The sequence below is a fragment of the Procambarus clarkii genome, chromosome 23 (genome assembly GCF_040958095.1).
Source record: "Procambarus clarkii isolate CNS0578487 chromosome 23, FALCON_Pclarkii_2.0, whole genome shotgun sequence".
Classification (NCBI taxonomy): Eukaryota; Metazoa; Arthropoda; class Malacostraca; order Decapoda; family Cambaridae; genus Procambarus; species Procambarus clarkii.
In genome coordinates this window covers 23,153,524-23,180,337 of record NC_091172.1, presented here as the reverse complement: position 1 = coordinate 23,180,337, position 26,814 = coordinate 23,153,524, and the positions used below count along the sequence as shown (strand labels likewise).

Here is a 26,814-nt window from a genome sequence, read left to right as displayed (position 1 = left end):
TAACCTTAAAAACTATACTTGTATACATATTCTACGTAAGTAGGGACACATGCAACCGAACATAGTAGAACGTAAATAAAGTATACGGGGTTAGATAGTTCATCCCAAAATTATAAGTGGTGCACTTAACAGTAATAACGGAGGCATATCGTCTATGCACAATTAACTGTGTAATTCTGCTGCTTATTTAACACTATCAGAATATTTTTATCATTTTATTTCCTAACAAGCATCGGAAAACCCGCTCATAGTGCTGATAGCAGTTTAAATTCTGCGGAAATATAGCAGTTGACAGATCAAATGCATTTGAAAAAATTGTTCATAACCAGAATAACGTAGATGTGTATAGGTAATGCTGATGAATACTTATAGAATAATTATTTTTAGTGTTGATAGAAGTGTATAGAGTAGTAGTTATCCAAACATTTTGATGTAGGTGGAATAATTTGGGCATTTTGCGCATATGTTATTCAGTGTAAGTCAAAATCCGTTCAACCAATGGAAAAGCGACGTGACAAAGATGGTCACTGAACGGTATATAAATAGATGCCTAACATATGAATTGAAAAAGTCAAAACCAAATACTCTTCTTGGAATTTAATCAATAGTATTTGAGGAAAAGTCATAGTAGGTGCATGATGTTTATCTAACGCTAATAAAATTGTCACTATTTAAGTGATTAATGTGGTTAATATAAAGAAGACATCTTGGATGATACGGGACGCAGCCCGACCCGGCAGCGTGCTGTCGTGGCAGACGTAAACACAGCTGTGAGGTGTACAGACAGGACGTCAGGATGGTGTTCTTCAGTTTTGATGTCAGAAGGTCAGTGGAAGTATAGTAAATAAATTGTGAATTCTGTTTTGAGTGTCTTTATTTGGTTATATTCGGTGGGCACGTTGTGGTGATATAATAAACATATATTTGCTCAGAATTGACGGATGTCTACACAACTGAGATTTTTCCAAGATCAGATATTTATGTACCTCGCCCCTGCCCTGGTGACGCTCTATTACTCTCTCCATATATCCTTATCTCAATTATGATATTTGTGCTTGGGGTTCTACTACCCAAAATCATCTACTGCCTTTAATTACTCAACACAAATCTGCTATTAGAACAATATCAAACTCTGGCCCCAGACAGTACTCGGTACCCTTACTTGACTCTTTGAATATGTTAGATATTGAGTCACTGCACATCCTCTCATGTGTACTCTTATATATTTAAAACGCTGAACAGTAATGCTAATCCTGACCTTAAACGCTTCCTAGAAGGTTGTGACAGAACTCATGGGCACCACACCCAGAAACAAATACCTATTTGATATTCCAAGAGTTGCACCTTAACCAAGCTAGAAATGCCTCTACAAATCAAAGGACCCAGAATGCGGAATGACCTTCCCAATCATGTCAGGCTGTACCTCTCTCAACAGTTTAAGAGAAAAACTAAGTACTGTACCACCTAATAAACTCCATGTAACCTACCTCACCCCCTAAATGTCAACCCCATGTCTTGCTATTTTCAAACAATACTGTTTGTTGACCAAACTGTTATAATTGCTGATTTCTGCTATGTTCTCCCCCCCCCCCCTTTTTCCCAAACACAATTTATACTTTAATCGCAATTAGTATCAAGTTTTAATGTGTTTTTTTCTCCACACCCTTTCCCGAAATGCTGTGAGTATTAGTGGCTTTAGGTTTTCTTTGTACTAGCTTCTATCTATAAATCCAACATTGTAACTCTTCTATGTACTTTTTTACCTGAATAAACATTTGAATTTGAACTAGTCATACAGAAATGACAGTACTTTTTGTAACTGGTCGTACGTAATTTCCTCCAGTAGGCCAACCTTTTCTTTTCTGGTCCCTTCCTTGGAGAGGTTATCCCTACTTCACCAGATACTCAGATGTCAGTATGCTGTGGTCACTCGTTTCCATGGGGCTTCTAATTTGACTTCCCTTATGTCAAATTTATCTATACAGTACTCATATAAGGTGAATATCAGGTCAAGACTAACTGGCTTATCATTGCCTTTCATTCTTGTGGGTCCTTGACATGTTGGCTCAAAATTTCTGCCACATCCAATAGTTTAGCTCTCCATGTATCTATACTGTACTTCCATTTGGTTTTCCATTCTTCCAGTTTATCTTTCCATGGTTGAATCTTCCATGATTAAAAGTCTAGTTATACATTCTTGCAGGCAACTAAAGTGGCTATTATATGTGTAGATTCATTTAGCATGTGTAATTACATAATTGCAATGTGTTAGGCTTTGTCAAATCTGCATTTGAAACTTTGCATGGAGTCTGCCTCCACCACATCACTGCCTAATGCATTCCATTTGTTAACTACTGACACTGAAAAAATTCTTCCTAATGTGTGTGTGGCTCATTTGGGTATTAAGTTTCCACCTGTGTCCCCTTATTCGTGTTCCACCCATGCTAAATAGTTTGTCTTCGTCCACCCTGTCAATTCCCCTAAAAATTTTGTAGGCGATTATCATGTCTCCCCTTACTCTTCTGTTTCCCGGGACATAAGGTTTAGCTCCTGTAGCCTTTCCTCGTAGCTCTTACCTCTCAGTTCTGGGACTTGTCTGGTGGCGTACCTCTGAATCTTCTCTAACTTTGTGTTGTGTTCAACTAAGTATGGATTCCAGGATGGAGCTGCATACTCCAGGATTGATCTGGCACAAGTGGTATACAAGGTTGTGAACGATTCCTTTCACAAGTTTCTAAAGTTGTGTACACAAGTTGTGTGTAATTGTGCACACATGTATGTGTGCATTCATACATGCACATTGTTATAGTGCATGTCATAGTAAATACTGTAACACAATCTTTCAGTCAGTATTACTGTATATATAAAAATGTATCCGATTTTATTTTTTTCCAGACTTGACATATATCGCAAAGTGCCCAAAGACTTGACCCAGCCGACCATAACTGGGGCTGTCATTAGTGTAACATGCATCACATTCATGCTGATTCTGTTTACTTCAGAGCTCCTCCACTTCCTCTCAGGAGAATTGTGAGTACAGTTTGTCTTCTCAAGGTTTTGTTGAATCCTGTTTAATTTATTTTATTTTGTTTTTGGATTGTATGAAAGTGTCATTTCCTAGCAAACACTGCTGTATTTTTTTTTATTATATATCTTTTTTTAAATTTACAGAGGTTAGTTTAATCAACATACTGTACCTTTTTTTTTTTTCCAGAGTGTCAGAGTTCTATGTAGATAACCCCGGTGAATCGACAGACAGAATCCCAGTGTATATCAAAATCTCATTACCTCGTCTTAAATGTGATTGTAAGTAATTTTTAGTTAAATATATTTACTTTAGTAACTGCCCAGTTTCCCTCTAAAGAATATTGTGACGTGATGCAGTAGTGCAGCAATACTGGGCCGGTGTAGTGTGGGTCTCAATCACATAAAATAAAATGCTGCTTTGGCCCTTGCAGTGTGTAAGTGGCAGGATGAAACAAACAGATGAACAAATAATAAACTTTACTATAATTAATGTAACAGAAAATTGTTCCTGCAAACTCTTGGCTATTCTAACAGAACAAACAAAACAAGCAAATAAAAATATAAATACAGTATAATACAATATTATACTGGTGAGCTGAAGACATCTACCATACCACCATAGCATCCGATACTATGTAGGCTGGTAGCAGACGGCAGGTGAAATCAGCAGTGATGACCCCAAGAGTACCAGAGAAAGACTGACTTCCATGGGTTGCAGGGCTCTATTTATACCCCTGCTGGTGATATCACGTCTTGTCAACGTGAGCAGTAAGAAGTGGCTGGCAGTTAGTGGCTGCACCACATCTGGGTAGAGGCTGTATAACTGCTAGGTAGTCGGCAAACTGCTTGGTAGAACAGGCTAACTGCTTGTTTGCAGAGGCACTCTGCCTGCCGGCGAGCCGTACCAGGCACTGGGTGGTACAGGGTGGTGGAGCGTGTGGCAGGTCAAATGTATCATCTTGGCTGTCATAGAGGTGGACTTTGTGTGATGACATATGTGAGAGGAAGGGGCAGTTCCACTGCTATGCAGCAGCAATAGAAAGCCCCTGCATAGAAAGCAGGTGGCAGTAGGGGCAGGCTGGTGGCAGGGCAGAGGGTAGAGTAAGTGGATGGGTGGGTGAGTGCAGAGTAGGTCAGTAGCAGGGCGGTCAGGAGACAGTGGGTGGACAGGTGAGTAGCAGGATGGGCAGCAGAGTGGGTGGGCAGGTAGCAGTGGGTAGTGTGAGATGGGTGGCTACAGTGGGTGAGTGGTTAGCAGAAATATTCGAATAGGACTAAAGTATCCGACTAGGACTAACACAGGAGCTGATCACACCTTGTCCCTTCCCAAGCCCTTCCATCTCCCTCCACACATTCCATAGAGGTCCCTCCTCCACAATCATCCCCCCCCATCCCCACACCCTCCATTCCCTATCCTGTAGCTACACTTGGGTTATTACACAGGTCCCTCCCTGCAACCTCCATCCCCACACAGGTCCCTTCCACAACCTCCGTCCCCCACACTGGACCCTCCCAGCTGTATCCTTCCCAGCCATGTCTGAGCAGTATTAATACGGATGGCTTCCTTCCTACCAGCTGATGACCTGGGAGGCAGACTGCCTGAGTGGCTGACATTAAACTTTTATTCTTTACTAACTGTGATTGGTTGCGACTGTGTCTAACTGGTTGCTACCACAACTGTGAATGCTTGACTGCCTTTGGTTTGAAGGTACTGCCTTTGGACTGCGAAGGTACCAAAGAATTGAGTTCATTAAGAAAAACTATCTGGTCTTTGTCGCACGGCCATAAGCACAAAATATCAACATACCTAAACCAAACTACATTAGCCGGGATAATCCTGGATAAGATTTTTGTTTCGAAGAATTCCATATACAAATTGCTTAAAACTGGGGAAAGGGGATTGCCCATCGCCATACCAAATGTTTGTTTGAAAAATTTTCCATTAAAACTAAAATAATTGTCTTTTATACAAAATTTGATAAGTTCCAATACTTTATTGGTCTGCAAGCTCAAATTATATTTAGGCAGTTCCTCGCGTAGAAATTCTAACAGATCATCAACAGGAACTTTAGTGAATAAAGAGGTCACATCGAAACTTATTAGTTTAAAATCAAAATTTAAATTCAGTGTGGATAGCTTATTAACTAAGTCCACATTGTTTGTCAAGTGTGAGCTGGAAATAGTACCAACTATAGGGTACGAACCCATGACAAAGCGCTCGCGGAACACCAGGAGAGTGCCTTACCACTACACCACAGACTGTGGTGAAGAAGATATAATGGAAATTGAATTAATCCATTCCAGACTCTCCAAAACATTTACTTCGAAGTAAAATTTATACCTAATTCACCCAGATCTTCAGTACTAAAGTATGTACAAGTTATTACTTACCTTTACTAATGACTCTTGCTGGCGAGTGGAAGACGGTGAGGAGGGGGAGGAGGAGAAGTGTTAGTGTTTGGAAGGGAAGTCCCCTTCCATTATAACATCAGGCAGTGAGGACTTTTCTGGGGTACTCTCCTACGTTTTGCAGGCATACCACTAGGACCTGCTTGTGACTCGCTACTTGATTTTCTCACTATAAAACTATCCATAGAGGAGTTTTTTTCCCTTCGTTGTAACACTTGTCTGTACAGTAGTAAGGCATCACATTGTCATTAAAGAGGTCAATGCAACGGCCTACTACAGCTTGCTCTGGGTGAGTCATTTCAACACGTTTGCATTTCTTCCCACAGCCTATACCACTTCCTAATTGTTGAGGAAGGGACATTCTCTACTGCCGCCGCCTCCCCTGAAGACATTTCCTTAGCTGCCTCTTGTTGCTGCTCATTGTGAAAGGCTAGTTCTTGGTGGTTAGTTGTTTGCTGTGTTCCTCCACCAATTCCACCACCAATGATCTCCTGTTTTTCCTATATGGTTATTCTCATGTGTTTTCTTGGCTTGAACCTTAACACTGGCTTTCTGGGGACCCATGGCAAGATACATAGTAACAAATTTTATGTTCAAATAGCCAAAAATCCAAAAAAAAAACTAATTCTTTACAAAGAATTCAGGCACGATTGTTACTAGGCGAGAGGCACTGGTAAACTGAGGCGCGATCGCTGTGCCACCATGCGCTGGGTTGGCCATATGTATATCAACAAACTCATTTCCCGAGGCATAGTTCGTAACCCGATTCAAAATTTCAAAAGAAATTGGGCTTGTAACCCGAAAAGTTCGTAAATAGGGGCATTCGTAAGCAGAGGTGTCACTACCTTGTTTTGAATTTCTTATTTTTTTTTTGTGCATACACACAATGTATGCACTATGTAACCTTGTGAAATGCAATGGTTAACGGTGCAGACTGTGTATCCCTCCTTTCCCATGTTGAAAATTTCATAAAATTTGACTCCATATTTCAGCCTTTGAAAAATTGTTCATAGAACAAATTTTTTCTCTTCTGTTTTGTGGTCCATTTTTGTTGAGGTTGTACTGTTTAATTTGGTGCTTTATTTTACAGATGTTGGTTTGGATATCCAGGATGATCTTGGTCGACATGAAGTTGGCTTTGTGGAGAACACTGTAAAAAATCCCATTGGAGAAGAGGGTTGTGTTTTTGAGGCAAATTTCCTCATAAATAAAGTGCCAGGTTTGTGGATTCTTTATTTAGTATCTATATTTATAGTATTTTCTGGGAGGAGCCCCTTCGGCTCCCCGGAGCTTATCCAGGCTGATATGCTAGTGTCAGACTTTGGCATCAGTCATGTGTATGGAGTTCTGTGGGCCTACCGGGGACCACGAGCCAGAACCTGGTCCCCTCAGAGAGGCATGGGGAGCAATGGCCTATAGAAACCCCCATGTGGTTGAAAGCATTCTATGTCTGCCATTGACCTGGTCAGGCACCCAGAAAGGTAAGCATCCCAAAACAAATCCCTATTCTGTTGAAAATTGCTACCAAAAGCCAAACAAGTGGATAGAACTCCCCAAAAAGAAACAAGCATGACGTCACACGTTGCCGCGCCGCTGTCTGCGCAGCTCCCCCCCTCCCCGGGAGGGGGAAGTGGGAGCCCCAGACCCCCGCCTGGCTATCCACCCTTCAGTTCTGAGGCTGATGCTATGGGCAATGGTCGTGTGCTCTGGCTCCGGTGATTGTTTCAGCACTGTACCTAGTGTGGTACAGTGCGGCCTTTGCTAGGCCGTTTACTGCTTGGTTTTCGGCTGCCCATTGTGTGCCAGGGTGTTCTGTCTCCCTTGTTCGCCTTAGGATGAAGGGCAGTTTTGCGCTGGTAGGGGTGAAAGGTACTGCGTAGCTTGTTTTCACCAATCATAGCGGCTGGCTCTGTTCCGCTTGGGTACGCTGTCCTCTTGCAGGGTTTTCTTTTTCTTTTTGTTTGTCTGCCTGGTGGGGAGGGGGGTCTGCCTTGGTTCTTGCCCCCTGTGTACTAAGTACTCTTCCTTCTTCTGGTGGTTTTCCCTGCTAGGTCCCCATGAGTGTACACGTCCCTGGGGTTTAGTTCTTAGAAGGTTGTTTGGTAGGCATGGCCGCCGGTTAGCAATACCCTGCTTGGGCTTCCCTGAGCATGATTCCATCTCAGGGCCCTGGGAATACCCACGGGAACGCGTGGGTTCAGTGGATGTGACCCCGGATTCCCCCCCCCACCTCACTTTGTGCGAGTTCGAGAGTTGCTCTGTCCCCTTGGCACAGGGTGACTCGCACTGTCTTTGCCTCCATCTGTTGCCTTTGAGGTCGGTGGCACCTTCGGCCCGGAGTCCTACGAGTTTTGTTGCTTGTTTGTGACTCGGTTACCCAGTCTTATGCGAGTACAGGCAGCACGGGCGTTACACGTTGCATTTCGCTGGTGACAACGCGCTAGGTTGTTTGTTCCCTGGAAGCCCCAAGGCTGCCCCGTTTTCGTTGGTGTAACGGGGCTTGGGGATGTTGGTTGCTTCAGTTTTGTTTCCTTCCGCGCCCCATAGTTTTTCCCGTTATGGTCACCCCCTTCCTCTTTGCATCCGGATCTTTACCGTCTGTAGGTTTGGAGTTGGGACGGGGCTTCGGTGGTCTTGAAACTCTGGCTGTCTCGGACTTCCCCTTCCGGGGTAGCGACGGGGGTATTCGAACCTGTTCCTCCAGCCGTGTTGTATGAGTCTGCCAGTGGGCTCCCTTCTTTAGTACTTGTCCGGCTGCCCCGGCTTTTCTGGTGTGTGTGGAGCTTAGGGGGGACAGCTCTGCCCCAGGACCTGCCTTGTGGATTCCCGGGGCTGGTGAGGGGCTGACTTGGAGGACCTCAGGTCCCGTTGGACCCCGCCTGGGTTTTTCTACCCTCTGGGCAGGGCTTGTGGTTACGAGGAGTGGGGTTTTTCTTCCCCCCCCCCCCCCCCATTCCTCTACATACATGTTGTTGGGAGTCGGCCCCTCCCAGTGTTTGGTTCCTTGTCCCTTTGATCCATCGGTTCCACCCTTCTTCTTGGGACAGACCTTCACCGTCATGTTCCCCTCTTCTTGGGGTTTCTGCATGATTTTTGGTCTCTGGTTCGACTGAGCCTGCTGTGGCTTTGTGCTTTACGCTTGCTTCTGTGTGTGCTCGAAGGTTCGGGAAGGTTTTTGCTTCTTCCCGTATTATTAGAACGTCTGTAGTCTTCCGGTGTGGCTCCTCTCCGATCCTTTCTAGGGCTTGTTGGTCCTTCTCCGTTCTTCTTCTCGGTTTCTGGTCCTGTTTAGTTCTTTCATGATTGTATCTTCTCTCCATGCTCTATCCTGTGCTGCACATGGTTGCCAGATTGGGCTCCTTGTAGCCCGATTGGGCTACTTGTAGCCACAGAAGGGCTATGTTATGTATGTTTCTCTACTTACTGCTCTTTTTGTTTCCTGTTAACAGCTGACCTATGTACTCTGAAAAGGGATTCAATTGTAAACAACACTATATTGTCTAGTTTTCTAGTCAATTTCATGATTTTCTTTCATCAGCTCGCTACTTCTCGCAACCCACATCTGGCATCCCTGCCTGCGTATGGGCCATGGTAGTTTGCTATGATGTGGGCGGTGTGCACGTGTGCTGGTGTTCTGCGTCCTTTTCTCTCGGGTGCTTCGCCTCTCGCTCCTCTCAATTCTCCAGTCTGTGCCCTGTAGCTACTTGGGGTGTTCTGGATTGCCGCTATGGGAAGAATGCTAGGTTTTCCCTGCGTATGGGTGTAGGGCTCCTCCTTCACCTCTTCCCTACTCTTCTCCTGCTTGTGCGACTTTGCTTTCTTCCACTGGGGGTGCTCCCCACATCATCTTGGCTACGTTGTGTTGACACGTTCGTGCCTACGTTCTGCAGGCGAGTTTCTACGGTCTGGCGTCTCTTTCAGCCAGGCCTGGTTCGTGGTTTTTGGCTATGAATATACGAACATCCAACCCGTTCTCGCACTTTCGTATAGTCAATATTGACTTATTAAATACATGCATATGTGACATACTTAACATACTAGTTTACCTTGAAAAGCTTCATAGAAAACACCGACCTTACCTAACTTTCTTAGTATGTTAAGATAAGCATCTTATTGCTTCGTAATTACAATTATTACTTAACCTATTATAGGTATAGATTGTTTGGGACTTTCAGACCTGGCTGGGCCTTGTGTGGGACTCACGGACCGCTTCCATGTCTCTCCTTCTGAAGGTGTTGCTGCGGTCCCGCCTTCAGCTGTTTCTGGTGGAAGGGTCCCGGGTCACTCAGCGGTTGCTCAAGCAGTTGTGCAGAAGTCTGAACTTTGCCGGGTTGGGTCTGGCTTCGGCATCTGTTATGGTTCCTTTGGGGCCGAACTTTTTGTCTCTCTCACGATTGCTGGATTTGGCCTCCATGGGCCCTGTGTCGGTTGCTGCGTCACCATCTTCCTCTTCGGGTTTTTCAGGGTTCAGTGCTTTGGCAACTACCCGAGCCCTCGCTTTACGTGTTCACAGGTGCCTTGTCTCTCAGCTGGGGTTTTGTGATCAGTGCTCACCAGGCCAGCCAGGGGCGGTGGACTTTGTTCTTCTGTCGGGATCACAGCACGGTGCAGGAGTTTGCGGTGGTTTGGCTGTCATTTTGAAGGATTCAGGTCGCTTGGGGTTCCACGATCCAGCTCCATTTGGACTGCTCTCCGGTGGTTTATTGTCTGAGCAGCGGGGGTTCTCTTCAGTCCTTGGGTCGTTGGGGCTTCTACTTCACCTTCTACTTCAGTGGAAGGACCATGACACCGATGAACCAGATCCATCAATACACTCAGAAATCACAATAGATACATCAAACGAACAAATCCACATGGGCCGTGATGAGGGTTCAAACTATTTGCCCTCACGACGGCTCCCGCAGCTTCTCTGAAGCACAAAGCTGGTTTCACATATTTCCCCCGTGCACCCGAGCTCTTGTCAACCAAATGTTCTACCTCTTCGCCCTTACTCTGTAAGGGCGATAAACACAACCATGTCGTGGCACAGTCAATCAAGGAGCATCTGGGATCATCCCGGACGTAGGTTCAAACCCTCATCACGGCCCTTGTGAATTTGTTCCTTCAGATCCATCAACTTCCCATGCCAAGAACTCCCTTAAACTTAAGATTTTATTAAATATCTTGAACTCGTTCTAATTTTTTTTAAGTTGTATGGTTTCATAATCAAATTCAGAATAATATTTCTGGCACTTTCACTGACCTTAACTCTGATGACAAAAACATACTAAAATATAAAATATTTAGTAAAAAATATAATTTACAGGAAATTACTTTGCCCAATGATTTGGATTTTACAGGAAACCCCTATGGAAACTACTATTTTTCTGATTTTTTTTTTATTTGCAAGGGGGTATATCCAGCAGCTGAATATATACAGTACAGTACCATTGTTTGGATGGATCCGTTATAGGGAGGTCTAGATTTGTGAAGTGCCACTATATGTACTTACATTTAACTTGCAGGAAACTTCCATGTGTCAACACATTCAGCAGATACACAGCCGGAGAACACAGACTTTGCACATGTGATTCATGAAGTGCGCTTTGGGAGCAAGATTGACGACCCAAATATTCCTGGAACCTTCAATCCCTTGTATGGACGTGCAAAGATTGATGGAAATGGTGAGTGTTACATTTACTTTTTCTAAATTGTCATACGGATGTGGTGTCCCTCCCATCCACCACAGTGTTGTGCAGTCAACCCATGTCTCTGCCTTGTAAGGGTTTGAGATTTGCATTTGCAACCTATGTTTCCCGCAAAAAAATTCCTTGTAAGATAAAAAAAAGTCTTGTATATAGGACTGCACCTGCTCGGGTTATAGAAAACAAAAGACAGGTACTTATGACTATGTAATATGAGATGAATAAATCAAAAACAGATGAAGCTGGAAATACCAAAAGTTTTAAGGAAGGAAGGAAAGTACAATGTGTTGTGTTTATGTAAAAGAAAGATAAAGGGAATGATACTGTAATGAAGAGTGGAATGGAGTAAATATTACAAGAACAGTAAAAGCAAATGGGGGAAGGAAGGACAGAATATGTTAATAAAGAATGGTACTGTATGGGGAAATGAATATTATTATTGCAGTTCAAAATACAGTACTGTACTTGTTTGAAATTCATGTTTAAAAGAAAAAGCAGCCATTTTTATTACATGTGGGTTTCCCTGGTGTCAGACAGAAAGCCTGTACTTAGGTTTATTTGTTTAATTACTGTACTATTTATTTAGGTCTGTACTGTTTAATTTGGTTTAATTACTGTACTCGTCCAGTAATCCTACCTCTGATGCCCCTCTTTCAATACACAGAGAAATCACAGTATCGTGATTCTATATATCAACGAGAAAATCCACAGGAACCGTGATGAGGATTCGAACCTATGAGAAAATGAGGTTCAAACCTATGTGAAACCCTGGTCCAGCTTCAGTGATTCTATAGGATTTCAGAACAGACAGCTGTGCACACTATATGTAAAAAGGGTGAGAATCGGTCAGAAACTAGATTTTTGGATACTGAAGCAAGTTGAAATTAAAGTTATAGATGTAATTGAAGTTGAAGTTATCGACAATGAATAAGGCCGTTCTAATTCATAAATTTACTTGTATGTTTTAATAAACATTGTTTGACATTCGTACTTGAATATGTAAAAGTTGTAGGTCAATGTGTTGAAATGAAGTAAAGAAAAATACCCCCCCCCAAAAAAAAAAATAGGAATAATTATAATAATTATAATGATTTAGGGTATACTTTATATAAGTAAAAAGACCCTAATCTGGTCCTTAATCATCAAAACAACCTAAAGAAACAGAAAATAGTTTGAAATCTGAAAAAATCTGGCAAAAAAAATTCAAAGTACCAAGTTTTGAGAGTTGTTACTGATTTATTTGTTGACCAATTTATATCTGTCTTGACATAGTTAGGGACAAGTATGCAATCTCCAGGATGTAAAGATTACAACAAATTCAAATAATAAATAAAGGAGGAAAAAAAAAAATCCCCTAAAAAAACTTTTTTGGGGGACATTATTGAAAGTAACTGATGATAACATTGGGCAATGTATTTATGATATGTAACAAAATAGAGCATAATAACATACTCGTTATTATTTTTGTTATGTATTACTCACCAATGCTATAAAGGCACCAGCTGCATATCCGCTTTGTGGACACTTCTTACTACTAATACTATTCTTTTGTGCCTCGGACAGGTGCTTGCATCTCATTATTATTGCACTATCCATCAGTTCCAGTTAATAGGAGCCGTTCTCCTTATCAACAAAAAGTTTTTTTTCTAAATATTCATCTAAAATCAATTTCTGAAAATATTTTGATGAAAGTTTCAAAATGCTGAAGCCAATAAGTTCAAGATTTGTTTAACATTTTTAAATTATTTTTACATACAGGTAATTTGAATATTTTTCAAATTATGCCCCTTATGCTGAGCAGTTTAATGGTTAAATCTGGGGGAAAAATAGACAAGTTCAAGCATAAATTCGACAGCACCTGTACTGTATTTTGATTGTACTCACCAATACAAGAAGTCCTGATCCACTTGCTATCTTGATTATCATTGTTGGTGGAGCATAGTTAAATACATGGAAGAGGTGGTGATGGATGTTGGTGGTGTTGGTTTGAATGAAGTGGAGATTACTATGATAAGGTAACCTCAGATGTTGACGTATTTGACATGCCAATTTTTGGAGGAGCCCTGGTGGCTCCTGTCCTCCAGGTTTGTCATGGGTTTGTTCATCAGGTCCAGAATGGCCTTGAGGAGCTGGCTGGGAGCCTGGGCTGGGCCACCTAATAGATGACCTCTAACAAGTTGAGCTCATATGAGTAAATTCCTTGCTCTATGTGACTCGTTTACAGTAGTTGTTTGGAGATTTTCAAGGCTTCATTTTCTGTGAACCCTCCAGATTTTGTATAAAAGCTAGTGCTGACTTTCTGGAGGCTGTATTTTAGTGAGGTGGCAAATTTTTACCTGTTCCCTGCACCTCTTATGAGGGGGGGCCCCAAGTTCTGGCTCTGGTCCCTGGTAGGCCAAAACAGAATTACAGTGTGTCCTCACTTGAACAAACTACTGTCTCCACTCGATTATCTGGACTACTTGGGAAGGACCCCCAGCCGGATATTCACGTGTTCCGGATAATGGTACTTTTTCACCTCCGAGTCCAAAAGTGACCATTTCCAACTATTTTTATACTACAAACAACATAATTTGAATTGCCTTGCCACATATAATTATTAAATATTCAACTAGAAACCTCAACTTACCTTGGTGTTCATCTTCTTGATTGATGCCACACATCTTGAAGTTAAGAATTCTTAACAATTTACGTAACCTATACTAACACAACACTAAAATTAACACTTAAAATTACTGTACAGTTCATTAAGCAAAGTTAATTTTGACTGCCAGCTGCTGAAGCCTCACTGGTTGAAGGCATTTGGCTTGCCTGTGACGCCTCACTTGAAGGTGCTTGGCTTGCCTGTGAAGCCTCACTGGTTGAGGTATAACAGTAACTTGTCTTTAATTGTTAGGACAACCTTCTTCCTCTTAACACCTCCAGAACAATTCGTGCTGCTACCAGACAGTCTTGGCCAAAAATGTTCATATTTACTATGAAAATAAAAAAGTTATTTAAAAAAATATTTCACTAATGGCGCGGCACTGTGGTATAACACGAGGGATGGGAGCACATGGATTGACCAGTGTTGGACGGTTCCACATAGGGCAGCTATAGTTTATCTCCTGGCGACCTATGTAGGAGGAAAAAACACTATTTTTTAAGGAAACTTCAGCCTGTGCACATTGTTTTTAGGAAATTTATATATTTGTTATTACATAATTACTAGTATTTCATTTGTTTTTGGCTATGATGAATTGTTCTAAAATTAATGATAATTCTTGTACCCAGGTGGTCCCTCCTGATGCTCCCCTCCCACCCTCCCGACACCACCCACCCACCCCACCACCCCACCCCCTCCTCCACCATGTGTCTCGAGCCAGCCAGCCACAGCCAGACGGGATTAATACAGTACGGCTCGCCCCATGGCTTTCATATCCGGACAATTCAATGATTATCCGGCTGACTGTCTGGATAGTGTAACATCGGCAGCAAGTTAACTGGCTCTGATTTTTTATCCAGCTAAACCAGCTTTTATCCGGCTCCCATGTCCATTTTGGCCAGATATTGAGAACTTTATCTTGTCACGATTTTGGCCGTTTAAGGGCGTTTTCCGGATGTTCGTATCCCGGATAATCGAGTGGTTACAGTACATGGGGCAAAGGCGATTCGTTCCAGTGCGGAATTTGTTCCATCTGTCCCGCCCCACCAATTTTCTTAAAAAAAAAAAAAAAAAAAAAAAAAAAAATGCCAGGCTTCGTTATTTTCTCTCATGCCCTGACACCACCTGCCTCCCCTGACATCTGACACCACCTGCCTCCCGTAACACCAGTTTATCATCCTTCAACCATTTCTCACTGGGAACAATGGGTAAGCAAAATATAATTCTGTACAACTGTTTACACTTTGGTGAATCATAGTTGATGACAGTGGCTGTCATCAACTATGACGGCTCTGTCTCGGTGATCGCTTGGACGAACAATCCTCACTTAATCGAACATTTGTATGTGCCACTGAACATTTCGTACCGAATTCAATTTGTTCGGATCATCCGGGAATCGATAGAGTAGGTTTCGTTAGAGTGAGGAAGCACTGTATTGACAATTGATGTGGCCTTTTAGTCTGAAGAAATCTCAGGAAGATAGCTTCAGGGAGGCACTGGGGCTCCTCTGGAATTGGTATTTCATTACATTTGGTGCTGGTTTTCTCTCTCCTCCATCTATTCACTGCAACATTTAGAGCCTTTAAAAGCCCAATATGTTTAAGGTTTAGCATGTGGCAAGGGCCTGACTGCTAAAATGTTGTACTCCTCACATAGAAAGTTATAACGTGTTGATGTAATGAGTTGCATGGTCTGCTATCACTGTAGGTGTTTGTACACCTGGTTTTATGAAGTTAAGGGTACTGCCATGGGTAACTGCTGGACTATTGATGTTTATTTACTCGTGATGTTATACCATCGTTGCAGCTTCATCTGCATCTGTGGTACAGATATTGGGCTGTCTGGCCAAGCTGGAAGCAGAATGCATATGGGCAGACTACAGGGTCAGGTGCTAGTTGAAGGTGGAGTTTGTCATTGACCTGGCATCATGACACTATGGGCCATCTAGTCAGGCTGGAGGCAGTCCATCTTTGAGGCTGGTGTTAGCAGATGTTATCCCAGACTGGATTGTGATGGAACTGGTTCTGCTGGTGTCTAGCAGTCTTATTTACCCATCCACCAATGATGGATGGACCAGTGTCTCATTTTATTACAAATCCATTCTCATAACGAAAAGTAAAGATATTTTACATAAAATATTCAAAATGTGTTCCTTCTACATTCATGCACACATCGATCCATATTCTAAGATTGGTTACATCTGTATGTAACATTTTGCAGATTTCTTTGAAAATGGATTTTTGTTACATCCTTTATAACTGGTTTAAGCAAAACTAAAGACTTCAGGCATCATGAAAATCTTTGTTTTGTTGGAGTTTTGACAGAGTTCACAGTTGTTGGTGCTGTTGTGTTTGATGTCAACATTTGTCTAATTTTTTACCCTCTATTTTTTCAGCCTTGGAATCTCATGACTACGTAATGAAAGTTGTGCCAACCATTTATGAAGAATCCAGTGGAAATCAGCTTATAGCATACCAGTATACCTATGCCTACAGGGTGAGTAACACAAATATTTTTAGTAATGTAGTAGTAAGAACCTGTTTAATGTCTTTACCACATTTGAATATCTAGAGAAAATTGTAAGCAAACTACTACAAATTTAACATATGTCATACCATATTGTTGTTAATTGATTATAAGCTTAGAAATCCTTAGGTGGCAGTATTTTAGCTGAAGTTAATGAGAACTTGATGTGACTTTGTAACCTGTAGACTCTTCATTGGTTTAGAGCACTGGTTCTCAAACTGGAGGCCATGGCCCCCTAGGGGACCTTTTTGCAGTATGTAGGGAATCATAAGTTAGGCAGCAACACTTAACAAATGATGGTTGAAAGTACATGTTAAGTGTTGTAGTGCTTGATTCACTAGCTAATATTCACTCCTAACGTGTTTATTACAACAGGAATCAAAACACTTAAAACCAGCCAACCACTGGGGATATGTGCGCAACTTAAATATATGTATGTATCCTACACCTAATTATAAATAAAGAGCACCACTATTGCTACAATGCCCTTGCACTTATCATAAATATTGAAGACCAGTGTGTTCCACAGAACGTTGGTCGTCCTCCCAAGTTGCTTGTCACCCACCAAGTGAACAAATCACCGGCGCGCTTCTCTGTCCACCCATCTGCATTCCAATAATATTTCTTTTCACAACTGTATACCTAATTTATTTATTTCTGTCTTATTGAGTTCCAAGCCAGTTTCCTACATTTAACACTGTACACAGTTTCAATCACTGAATATACTTGAGACTATTTATTTTCCTGTATTGAATCGGTTTATATTCTTTGGAGGGAGGGCATCCTCACACTGCAGCCCATCCTCCGAATAGACAGTACGTTTTAATAGTAAATGTAATAAGTACAATCCTGACTATCGGCATAGTACATAAATACACTTAATCGCCAGCATCACACCAGAATATTGTGAATATTAGTTTACCTGAAAAGCTGTATAGAAAACCATGACCTAACCTAACCTTGGGAGTGTAGGAGGACAAGCATGTAAATAGCATTTATTGCTTCTTAATTACAATTAGTACTTAACCTATAGTTATATTGATATTACAATTTTATAAAACTAATAAAACAAAACTAAAGTCTTTCAATAAATTATAAAGTAACTCAGGATATTTTCAAATTTTGTATAAAATCTCTATTGTTTAATAAAACTGAAAAAGGTATTCTTTATATTTAAAACTCGTGTATATAGAATTGAACACGAAAACTTCAACCTAAAAATTTTGAGTGAATTAACAGAAAATTAGGAGAATATAGGGAAGGTAAATGTAACAGCACAATTAAGTGTATTTATGTACTATGCAGACAGTCAGGAATGTACTTATTACATTTAGTATTAAAACGTACTGTCTATTCGGAGGAAGGGTTGCACACAGTGACAATGCACTGGTGGGAATACCAAATGTCTTTTCCTTACACAGTTAATGAGTAAACAATCTGCCACTAGCCGATTGGCTAGTGTTCTGGACTAGTTCTGGGACTAGCCTAGTGGCTAGTCCCAGAACTAAGAGGCATGAGTTATGAGGACAGACTACATGAACTGCACCTCACGTCGCTGGAAGACAGAAGAGCTAGGGGAGACATGATCACCACATACAAAATTCTCAGGGGAATTGACAGGGTAGACAAGGATGGATTATTTAACACCGGTGGTAAACGCACAAGGGGACATAGGTGGAAGCTGAGTACCCAAATGATCCACAGAGACATTAGAAAGAAATTTTTCAGTGTCAGAGTAGTTAACAAATGGAATGCACTAGGAAGTGATGTGGTGGAGGCTGATTCCATACAGTTTCAAATGTAGATATGACAGAGCTCAGTAGGCTTGGGAATCTGTACATCAGTTGATTGACAGTTGAGAGGTGGGACCAAAGAGCCAAAGCTCAACCTCTGCAACCACAACTAGGTGAGTACTAACACATTCTTCCAAAAGGGATTCTTTCCTTACATGAACACCTAGGGTGTAGAGCTTTTCACTGCACTTGAACTTGGACTCTGCTGTAGTTGTTTTTTGACCAGCATAGTGTCACCTCTTTTTATTCAGCATTTGGCAGGGCTATAAAACATCTAAACTATTGGGACCGACTAAAGAGCCTAAAACTGTACTCCCTTGAGCGCAGGCAGGAGAGGTACATAATAATTTACACGTGGAAAATATTAGAGGGGCTGGTCCCAAACCTGCACACAGAAATAACATCACATGAGACCAGAAGACATGGCAGGATGTGCAGAATACCCCCGTTGAAAAACAGAGGTGCAACTAGTACTCTGAGAGAGAACTCTATCAACATCAGAGGTCCGAGACTGTTCAACACGCTTCCACTACACATAAGGGGCATAACTGGCCGACCCCTCACAGTGTTCAAGAGAGAACTGGATAAGCACCTCCAAAGGATACCTGATCAACCAGGCTGTGACTCGTACGTCAGGCTGCGAGCAGCCGCGTCCAACAGCCTGGTTGATCAGTCCGGCAACCAGGAGGCCTGGTCGACGACCGGGCCGCGGGGACGCTAAGCCCCGGAAGCACCTCAAGGTAACCTCAAGGTAGCTACTGTTGCTTGTTCAGTGTTGATTCATCGTCAGTACCGTTACGCAAGTTGTCTTGTGAGTTTTCACCTCTGGCCTGTTCATGCTTTTCATGAGCTGTCCAAGTCTCTTGACTTGGTTTTGGTATTTCACTCCTGTCCGAGATTCACTGTTTCCCCTTTGACCAGAGGTGTCTTTCTCAAGGCAGTATTTTTGTTGGCTCTCACTTTTTTTTTTTTTCTTCTCTTGGTTGGCATTTTTGTTAATCTGCAGCCTTCTTTTCTGGTGAAGAATGAGTCAACTCACTTTTGGAGGGATCCTTTAGTAATTTATGCATAGCTTGTCCATCTGGTGGGGAGGGATCATTTGTTATATGATGGCAGCACTCAGCTGCTAACTGTGGGCCACACTGGTTCTGGCTTGGTTGATGCATTGTTGGTTATTTCCTTGGTTCTATTGTTCCTATTTCCTTGGTCCCCTTGTTCCAAGGGAACTTCTCCAACACGTTCTGGGTTGATATTTGAACTTGGGGAAATTTGGCAGCCTGGTATTTGGTTAACATCCCTGGTTCAAGTTGCTTTTGTGTTGCTCTGGGTCAGGTTTTCCAGGCCAGAGGTCTCTTCGTCTTGGTACCTACTGTACTGCCTCTCATCCTCCTCTATAAGTTTTGTTTTCTTTCTTCATGGTTATTTTACTTCAGGGAGCCATCAAGGGACTCTCCCTGAAACCCAGCTCTGAATTTAATGAATTACTGTACCTATTTCTTTTGGAGCCCCGGTGGCTTCCTTCCAGGTTTGTTGATTCATTGGTTCATCGGCTCAATAACTTATCCAAGGGAGCCAGCTGTGGCCGTGTCACCTGGTGGTGTCTATCAGTACAGTAATAACCAGTTTGAGCCAGTTTTCAATGAATCAATTGTTTGATGTTAATCATTTGCAGAGTTGTCTGGCAGTTTCAATACTTCATTTTCTGTGAACCCAGCAGTTGTCTGAAAAGTGTTGCTGACATTCTGGATGCTTTCCTGGGGCAATAGCAGAATATCACTCACTACCTGTGTCTGTGAAGGAGGGCTGGGTTCTAGTTCTTTTACCTGGTAGGCCAAACAGAACTCCTGTGACTGATGTAACCCAGTAATGGGGAACAGTCTGAGAGAGAACTTCTGGTACCATTTTTAATAAGAAAAACTGTTGCAACCCTGGGTTCCTTAGTTGGAAACCAGAGGTCAAATTGAGCTCTAAATAATTACTTTACATTAATTGATAGGACTGCTGATGAGTGTTTGTTCCTATCTTCCTTGCCAGACGTAAGACGAATCTTGTTTCTCGCAGAGCATTAAGACTCTGGTCTTGTTGATTATTAAATATTGAACTAGTTATCAGCTATGTTTAGAAATGATTAAAGTAACTAGTAACAAAGGCTGGTGAAGACCTGTATTGTTTGGAGCTGCACGATCAGCTAGGTTTTCTTCCCGGCAACAACGACAACTTGGGGAGCTCAGGGACTGGAGACTCTTTCGCTCTTCTCTGGACTACTGTGCTCGGGTCAACATCTTTCCTGTGTGGCTCTGTCTCCTCCTCTCTTCCCTTACCCCATGCTGGGGTATTTTTCAGATAAGTTAATTAGTATTAAGGTATCGTGCTACTAGCTAGGTGTGTGTGTAGTGTAGAGTATTCACACAGACAACTGGTGCAATAGATCACCCTCCTCAAATTTAGTGCACAATATGCCTTGTATATTTTATTCTGTATTAATGATGGTTAATTTGTTTATATTGTAGAGTTACGTGTCATTCAGCCATGGAGGGCGGGTGGTGCCAGCAGTGTGGTTCAGATATGATTTGACGCCTATTACAGTCAAATATCATAAGAAAAGACCACCCATATATTCCTTTGTTACCACTGTAAGTGTGCGCGCTTCGTTATTTGCCCAGTGATGCTTGGTTGTTAATAAAGCCTCTTCTGATATTGTTTGATAGACATACAATATTGCATTTTTAATGAATACTGTATCATACAGTAATTAAAGTTACTATCATTGGTAATAAGTTTCTAGTGCAAACTCTAAATTTTAGTAATGATTAAATATAATTATGCAGTTTAACTGGACTTGCTTTGCAAGAGTAAAGGTAGAATATGCAACTAAATATTTGACACTTTTTTATAATAAGCAGCTTATATTACCTCTGCTTGCTTAACATGGAATCAACTTCAGTGTGTGCCAGAACTGACAGAGGCATAATTCATATGAAAATACTACAGGCTGGTCTTTATTCATATTTTGTAAAACTAATCACTCTGACAATGGACAGCATAATGCAATTTAGTTTAGATTGGCTAAATTAAGAGGTGTGGGAAGGGCTGCAGGTACCGATGAGCATAGGTATTATCATCAAAACCTATGATTTTGCTGTGACATTTTGTTCAGTGAAGCAGCTGTCCACTTAAAACATTGTAATAGTTTTTTTTTTTTTTTTTTAAGCTTTGGTTTTAAAAACAATAATATTTAATTATATAATTTTCATATTCTTATTTAAACCTTGTACTGTGTCCTTATGGCAGGTGTGTGCTATTGTGGGCGGCACCTTCACTGTTGCTGGCATCATCGATTCCTTCATCTTCACTGCATCAAAGGTCTTCAAGAAATTTGAAGAAGGCAAATTAAGTTGAATTGTAAAGAAATATAGGAAAAATATATTTTGACTAAATGTGTGTGTATATATATAACTGAATCATGTATTAGTTTTATGTTAATATGCAGTGAATCCCTTTTAATATTTTAGATTTTCTGGTGATTAATATATTGCAATGTATATTTGCATTAACCACTATACTGCAGAATACCCTAAGGCGCTCTTGATAGTTGTGCTTTTTTTTTTATTAGGCTATATTTTAATATATGTAAACATTTTGACAATAATTTTATCTGAACATTTAAAAAAAAAATGGCCTTGACAAATGCACTATGAAGTTTTTGCTGAAACTAGGTGCGCAGTGCAGTGGTTAATGAGAGGTTAATATGGCATTTTCAATTTAATGGACTGCCATGCATGATTAAATTATGTGCTATTATTTATGATGTGTTATTTAAATTAAGAGCATTTAAATAGCTAGTAAATTGCTTAAAAAATCAAGTAAATAAGATTCAAGAAATGCTTAAGTACACAAAGCATAGATAAAATGTGCTTTAAAGGAAAATAACATTCAGGTGATTCAGCAGATCTGACGATTTTACTTATTATTTGCTCTTCACTGCACTGGCTAAAGTGGATAAATGCAATTAGCAACCAACATATTTTTAGTAATCAATAACTTTTGTCATTTGTCTGTCATTTTCTCACGATGCCAATCTATCTAATGCTGTACTTTTGATTTGCAGGGTCTCTGAAAGACTATTGGCTGTTTACTCTTAGTCTACAAATGCTTGCTAGGATTCATTTTATGAAACCTGCCCATAATTATCTCCTGAAGTATAATACTGTATGTAGATTTCTTGTTAACGTTATTTTTAAATATCTTTTGCTGATTGGCTCTGAGAACTCCTGTTTCCTGAGGGTTCCAGTTTGTGTAGAATTCTCTAACATTTTAACTGTTTTCAAGTTATAACAACTTTGAAGGAGCACTCTATAATTGCAGAGCTTCCAAATACTTTTTTTTTTTTTTTTTTTTTTACTGTTACAGTACCTGTAAAGTATTTGCCACACTTGTTCTAAGGCACAAAATTAGTTAGAATTAATGATTGTTTCAACAAATTCCCTTAGCAAATACAGTATTCATGTTAACAAGGCCTTCAAAGCGTTTTCCTTAAAATACCTGAAAAGGTGGACAAATGTTGTGCAAATTTACTATTGTTGTACCAAACAACTGCAGTACTCGGGTTACAGCATTTTTCATTTTTTCTGAAATTGACATACTGTCCTTGTGATTGATGGCAAGTCAATTAGCTATTCAAGCTTAAGTCAGACACACATACACAAATACCCTGATTGATATTCTATCATTCCATAGGTTAGATTATTTTTATAAATTTACTCTCATTTATTGATACACCAGTGTTTGGACTCTAATGCCCTACAAACATGACTACCAGTTTGTGTTTTATATGGCACTTCTTCTTTCTGACTAGTTCACTTAAATCATGGTTTATTTTTACCATGACAAAATCCTGAGTATTATCACATAGCATATTTTACTCGGAGTGAAAATTAAATATTAGGAAATGTGTGAATTCAGGCTTTGTTGGATATTGAGTCTTAAATTTCAATGCACTAATCAAAATTCATTGAGGTAATCTTGTGCATCACTGCTTTTATTGTAGGCAAAACATGCTTCGAATGTCAAATTTGAGTACTGCACATCATGAGATAACCGTACTTCTTTATAGATAAAATTATCTAAAATCAAAGTTCAAAAGATGGTTGAATATCTTCTTTTGTTTGAATTAATGATTATATAGTATAAAGACTGAAAACCTGTAGTAAAAATGCAAACAAATACTTTAAGCATTATACAGAAAAGTAGTGATGGGAGAATGTAAATTGATAGAAACGAGAATAAATACTGTTGTGGCATATCAATACAATACCACCATTTATCTGGACCAATTGGTACCACCGGATATTTGGAGATCCAAGTAATTGATTGCGAGATTAAATTTTTTAGGGCAGTTGTTAATTTGGTAATGTTTACTTTGACGTGCAAAAAATACATGTTTTATTTGGAATACACTAATTAAATATGTAGGAAACTAACAAAATTTTTGTTTTGTTTATTGCTTATAGCATAAATGTCCACATCAGCCAATCTGCCCCAGAGAGGTCTCATAATGGGTATTGGCCCCAATTTAACTGGGCTAATTTATGATGGAGAATGGAAATTTGTTCAGGTAATCCTAGAATCTGGATAATGTAGGTTTTACTATAATAGATTTATTACTGTAGTGAACCACATTGTAGGTAGTCAAGTCACATTACTGATTTATAGTTGGCAAGCTTCAGAACACAAAATTTTTTAGTTTTATTTAATTGTTAAGATTTTAAAACAAATATATTGAGGGTAATATTAAATCGCTTATACCATTACTACAAATCTGGAGTATTGTAAATTGTTCTTTATTAGTACTGTAGTTGATCAGCCTGCCATTGTAGATTTGGCTGTTACTTGAGGTTCCTTTCCACAAAGCTTGAGGGAAAGAAATAGTGAAGACTTGGCTCAAGACATATTAATTCTTTGTCTTAAAGCAGAAGGGAAACTAAGCATTTTCTTTGTTTCATGACAAGAATTGTAAGCTTCCAGGAATTATCGTATGTCTGTGATATTTCTGCAGCATTTCTTGTGATTTTTGTTGTGCTTAATACAATTTAATAGATTAGGCATTTTTTAAAATGGCCAAGGTCCATCATTCCAGGTAACGCTGATAATTATAATAACTTTTGACAATTATATTGTAAAAAGTCCTTCAAAACTTATATTTGTGCTTGTATATTTTGGCATTGTAATAAGTTTAAAAAATTTTTTTTTTATTAAAGGTACCCAGTTTGTGCTTTATAAACAGAAATGAGAGTACTGTATGAATGTAATGATTTAGCTGGTGATTCTCAATTTGTGCTTACACAGCTGCTATCTATTTTGCACAAAGATAAGAGGTTTCTTTTAAAGAAATTGTGCATATTTTAGTAATTTTTTAATAAGGTGCTGGGAAATGTGTTGTGTGCAAACTGTTTAATGGGCAATTATTTTACTTTGTTATACAATAAAAGGCTATTCAAAAACAATCTTGTAATTATTGTTTTATAATTAAAAGTTTGTGGAGCATTTAAACGAATGTTTGATTATTCATGTAATGTGATGGGACAAGCTTGAGTTGCTCTATTGAATAACTACGATTGTTAGAGTTTGGCCTTAAGTATGGTACAACACAAACATGGACAATGTGTTTACCAGATTCAAATTTATTAACTGTTGAACTAAATATTTAGATTGTACACAAATTTAAAACTACTTAACTTTATTGACCAGACTTCACACTAGAAGGTGAAGGGATGACAACGTTTCGGTCTGTCCTGGACCATTCTCAAGTCGATGGTCTAGGATGGACCGAAACGTCGTCGTCCCTTCACCTTCTAGTGTGTGGTCTGGTCAACTTACTTTAGCCACATTATTGTGACTCATCGCCTGCATACTTAACTTTATTTATTTGATTGTAATGTATATTTTGTAGTATTTAATTATGCAGAACTTACATGATATTTCTTGGGCACTGAAAACAAGTCCTTTATCCATCTTGTTACTATTCATAGTAATGTATGTACATGGTAAATAATTAGCAACAGCAGTACATGTGGCTAATTTTATCTTCTAGCCAATGTTTTGTGATTACATGAAATGTTGAATATTCATTTTCTATTAGTTTTAAAGTACAGGTACTGTACTATATTTTATTTATATATAATACTGTATTGTTTTGATTTTCTGCTCTTCAAATACTGAAATTTTATATATATATATATATATATATATATATATATATATATATATATATATATATATATATATATATATATATATATATATATATATATATATATATATATATATGTCGTACCTAGTAGCCAGAACTCACTTCTCAGCCTACTATTCAAGGCCCGATTTGCCTAATAAGCCAAGTTTTCCTGAATTAATATATTTACTATAATTTTTTTCTTATGAAATGATAAAGCAACCCTTTTCTCTATGTATGAGGTCAATTTTTTTTTATTGGAGTTAAAATTAACGTAGATATATGACCGAACCTAACCAACCCTACCTAACCTAACCTAACCTATATTTATAGGTAAGGTTAGGTTAGGTAGCCAAAAAAAGCTAGGTTAGGTTAGGTTAGGTAGGTTAGGTAGACGAAAAAACATTAATTCATGAAAACTTGGCTTATTAGGCAAATCGGGCCTTGAATAGTAGGCTGAGAAGTGCGTTCTGGCTATTAGGTACGACATATATATATATATATATATATATATATATATATATATATATATATATATATATATATATATATATATATGTCGTACCTAGTAGCCAGAACACACTTCTCAGACTACTATGCAATGCCCGATTTGCCTAATAAGCCAAGTTTTCATGAATTGTCTTTCGACTACCTAACCTACCTAACCTAACCTAACTTTTTCGGCTACCTAACCTAACCTAACCAATAAAGATAGGTTAGGTTAGGTTAGGTAGGGTTGGTTAGGTTCGGTCATATATCTACGTTAATTTTAACTCCAATTAATAAAAATTGACCTCATACATAATGAAATGGGTAGCTTTATCATTTCATAAGAAAAAAATTAGAGAAAATATATTAATTCAGGAAAACTTGGCTTATTAGGCAAATCGGGCCTTGCATAGTAGGCCAAAAAATGCGTTCTGGCTACTAGGTACGACATATATATATATAATATATATACAGTATATATATAAATAACTGAAAACTCTCACCCCAGAAGCGACTCGAACCCATACTGCCAGGAGCACTATGCAACTAGTGTACAGGGCACCTTACCCACTCGACCATCAAGACCAGACAAAAGCTGATGGGAGCAGAGGCTATTTCCCCCATCAGCCCGCCGGCACTCTGATGGTAATCTTGAGCATAGTATTTTATCAAATCACCTTATTCCTTGGGGCACACGTGAGGAACACAAATGCGAACAAGCCTGAATGGTCCCCAGGCATTCAGTTGCATGTATGCCTGGGGACCCTTCAAGCTTGTTCGCATTTGTGTTCCTCACGTGTGCCCCAAGGAATGAGGTGATTTGATAAAATACTATGCTCAAGATTACCATCAGAGTGCCGGCGGGCTGATGACGGAAATAACCTCTGCTCCCATCAGCTTTTGTCTGGTCGTGATGGTCGAGTGGGTAAGGTGCCCTGTACACCAGTTGCATAGTGCTCCTGGCAGTATGGGTTCGAGTCGCTTCTGGGGTGTGAGTTTTCAGTTTATAAAATG

The 26,814-nt window shown here is 39.9% G+C and overlaps 1 protein-coding gene across 1 annotated transcript; it reads left to right on the top strand.

Annotated features, from left to right (window-relative positions):
- Positions 1-756: 756 nt before the first annotated feature.
- On the top strand, positions 757-24,632 carry LOC123763942 (endoplasmic reticulum-Golgi intermediate compartment protein 1). The gene is made up of 8 exons (XM_045751273.2): positions 757-825; positions 2,896-3,030; positions 3,215-3,306; positions 6,527-6,655; positions 10,941-11,099; positions 16,160-16,260; positions 20,594-20,716; positions 21,375-24,632. The coding sequence occupies exons 1-8, from the start codon at positions 797-799 to the stop codon at positions 21,480-21,482; spliced, it is 876 nt and encodes a 291-aa protein (XP_045607229.1). The 5' UTR covers positions 757-796; the 3' UTR covers positions 21,483-24,632.
- The last annotated feature ends 2,182 nt before the right edge of the window (positions 24,633-26,814 follow it).

Excerpts from the sequence above, each read along its gene's own strand:
- LOC123763942 (XM_045751273.2), top strand. The coding sequence starts at position 797 with ATGGTGTTCTTCAGTTTTGATGTCAGAAG. Across the intron at positions 11,100-16,159 it reads TGCAAAGATTGATGGAAATG|CCTTGGAATCTCATGACTAC; the intron begins GTGAGTGTTACA and ends CTATTTTTTCAG. Across the intron at positions 20,717-21,374 it reads TATATTCCTTTGTTACCACT|GTGTGTGCTATTGTGGGCGG; the intron begins GTAAGTGTGCGC and ends TCCTTATGGCAG.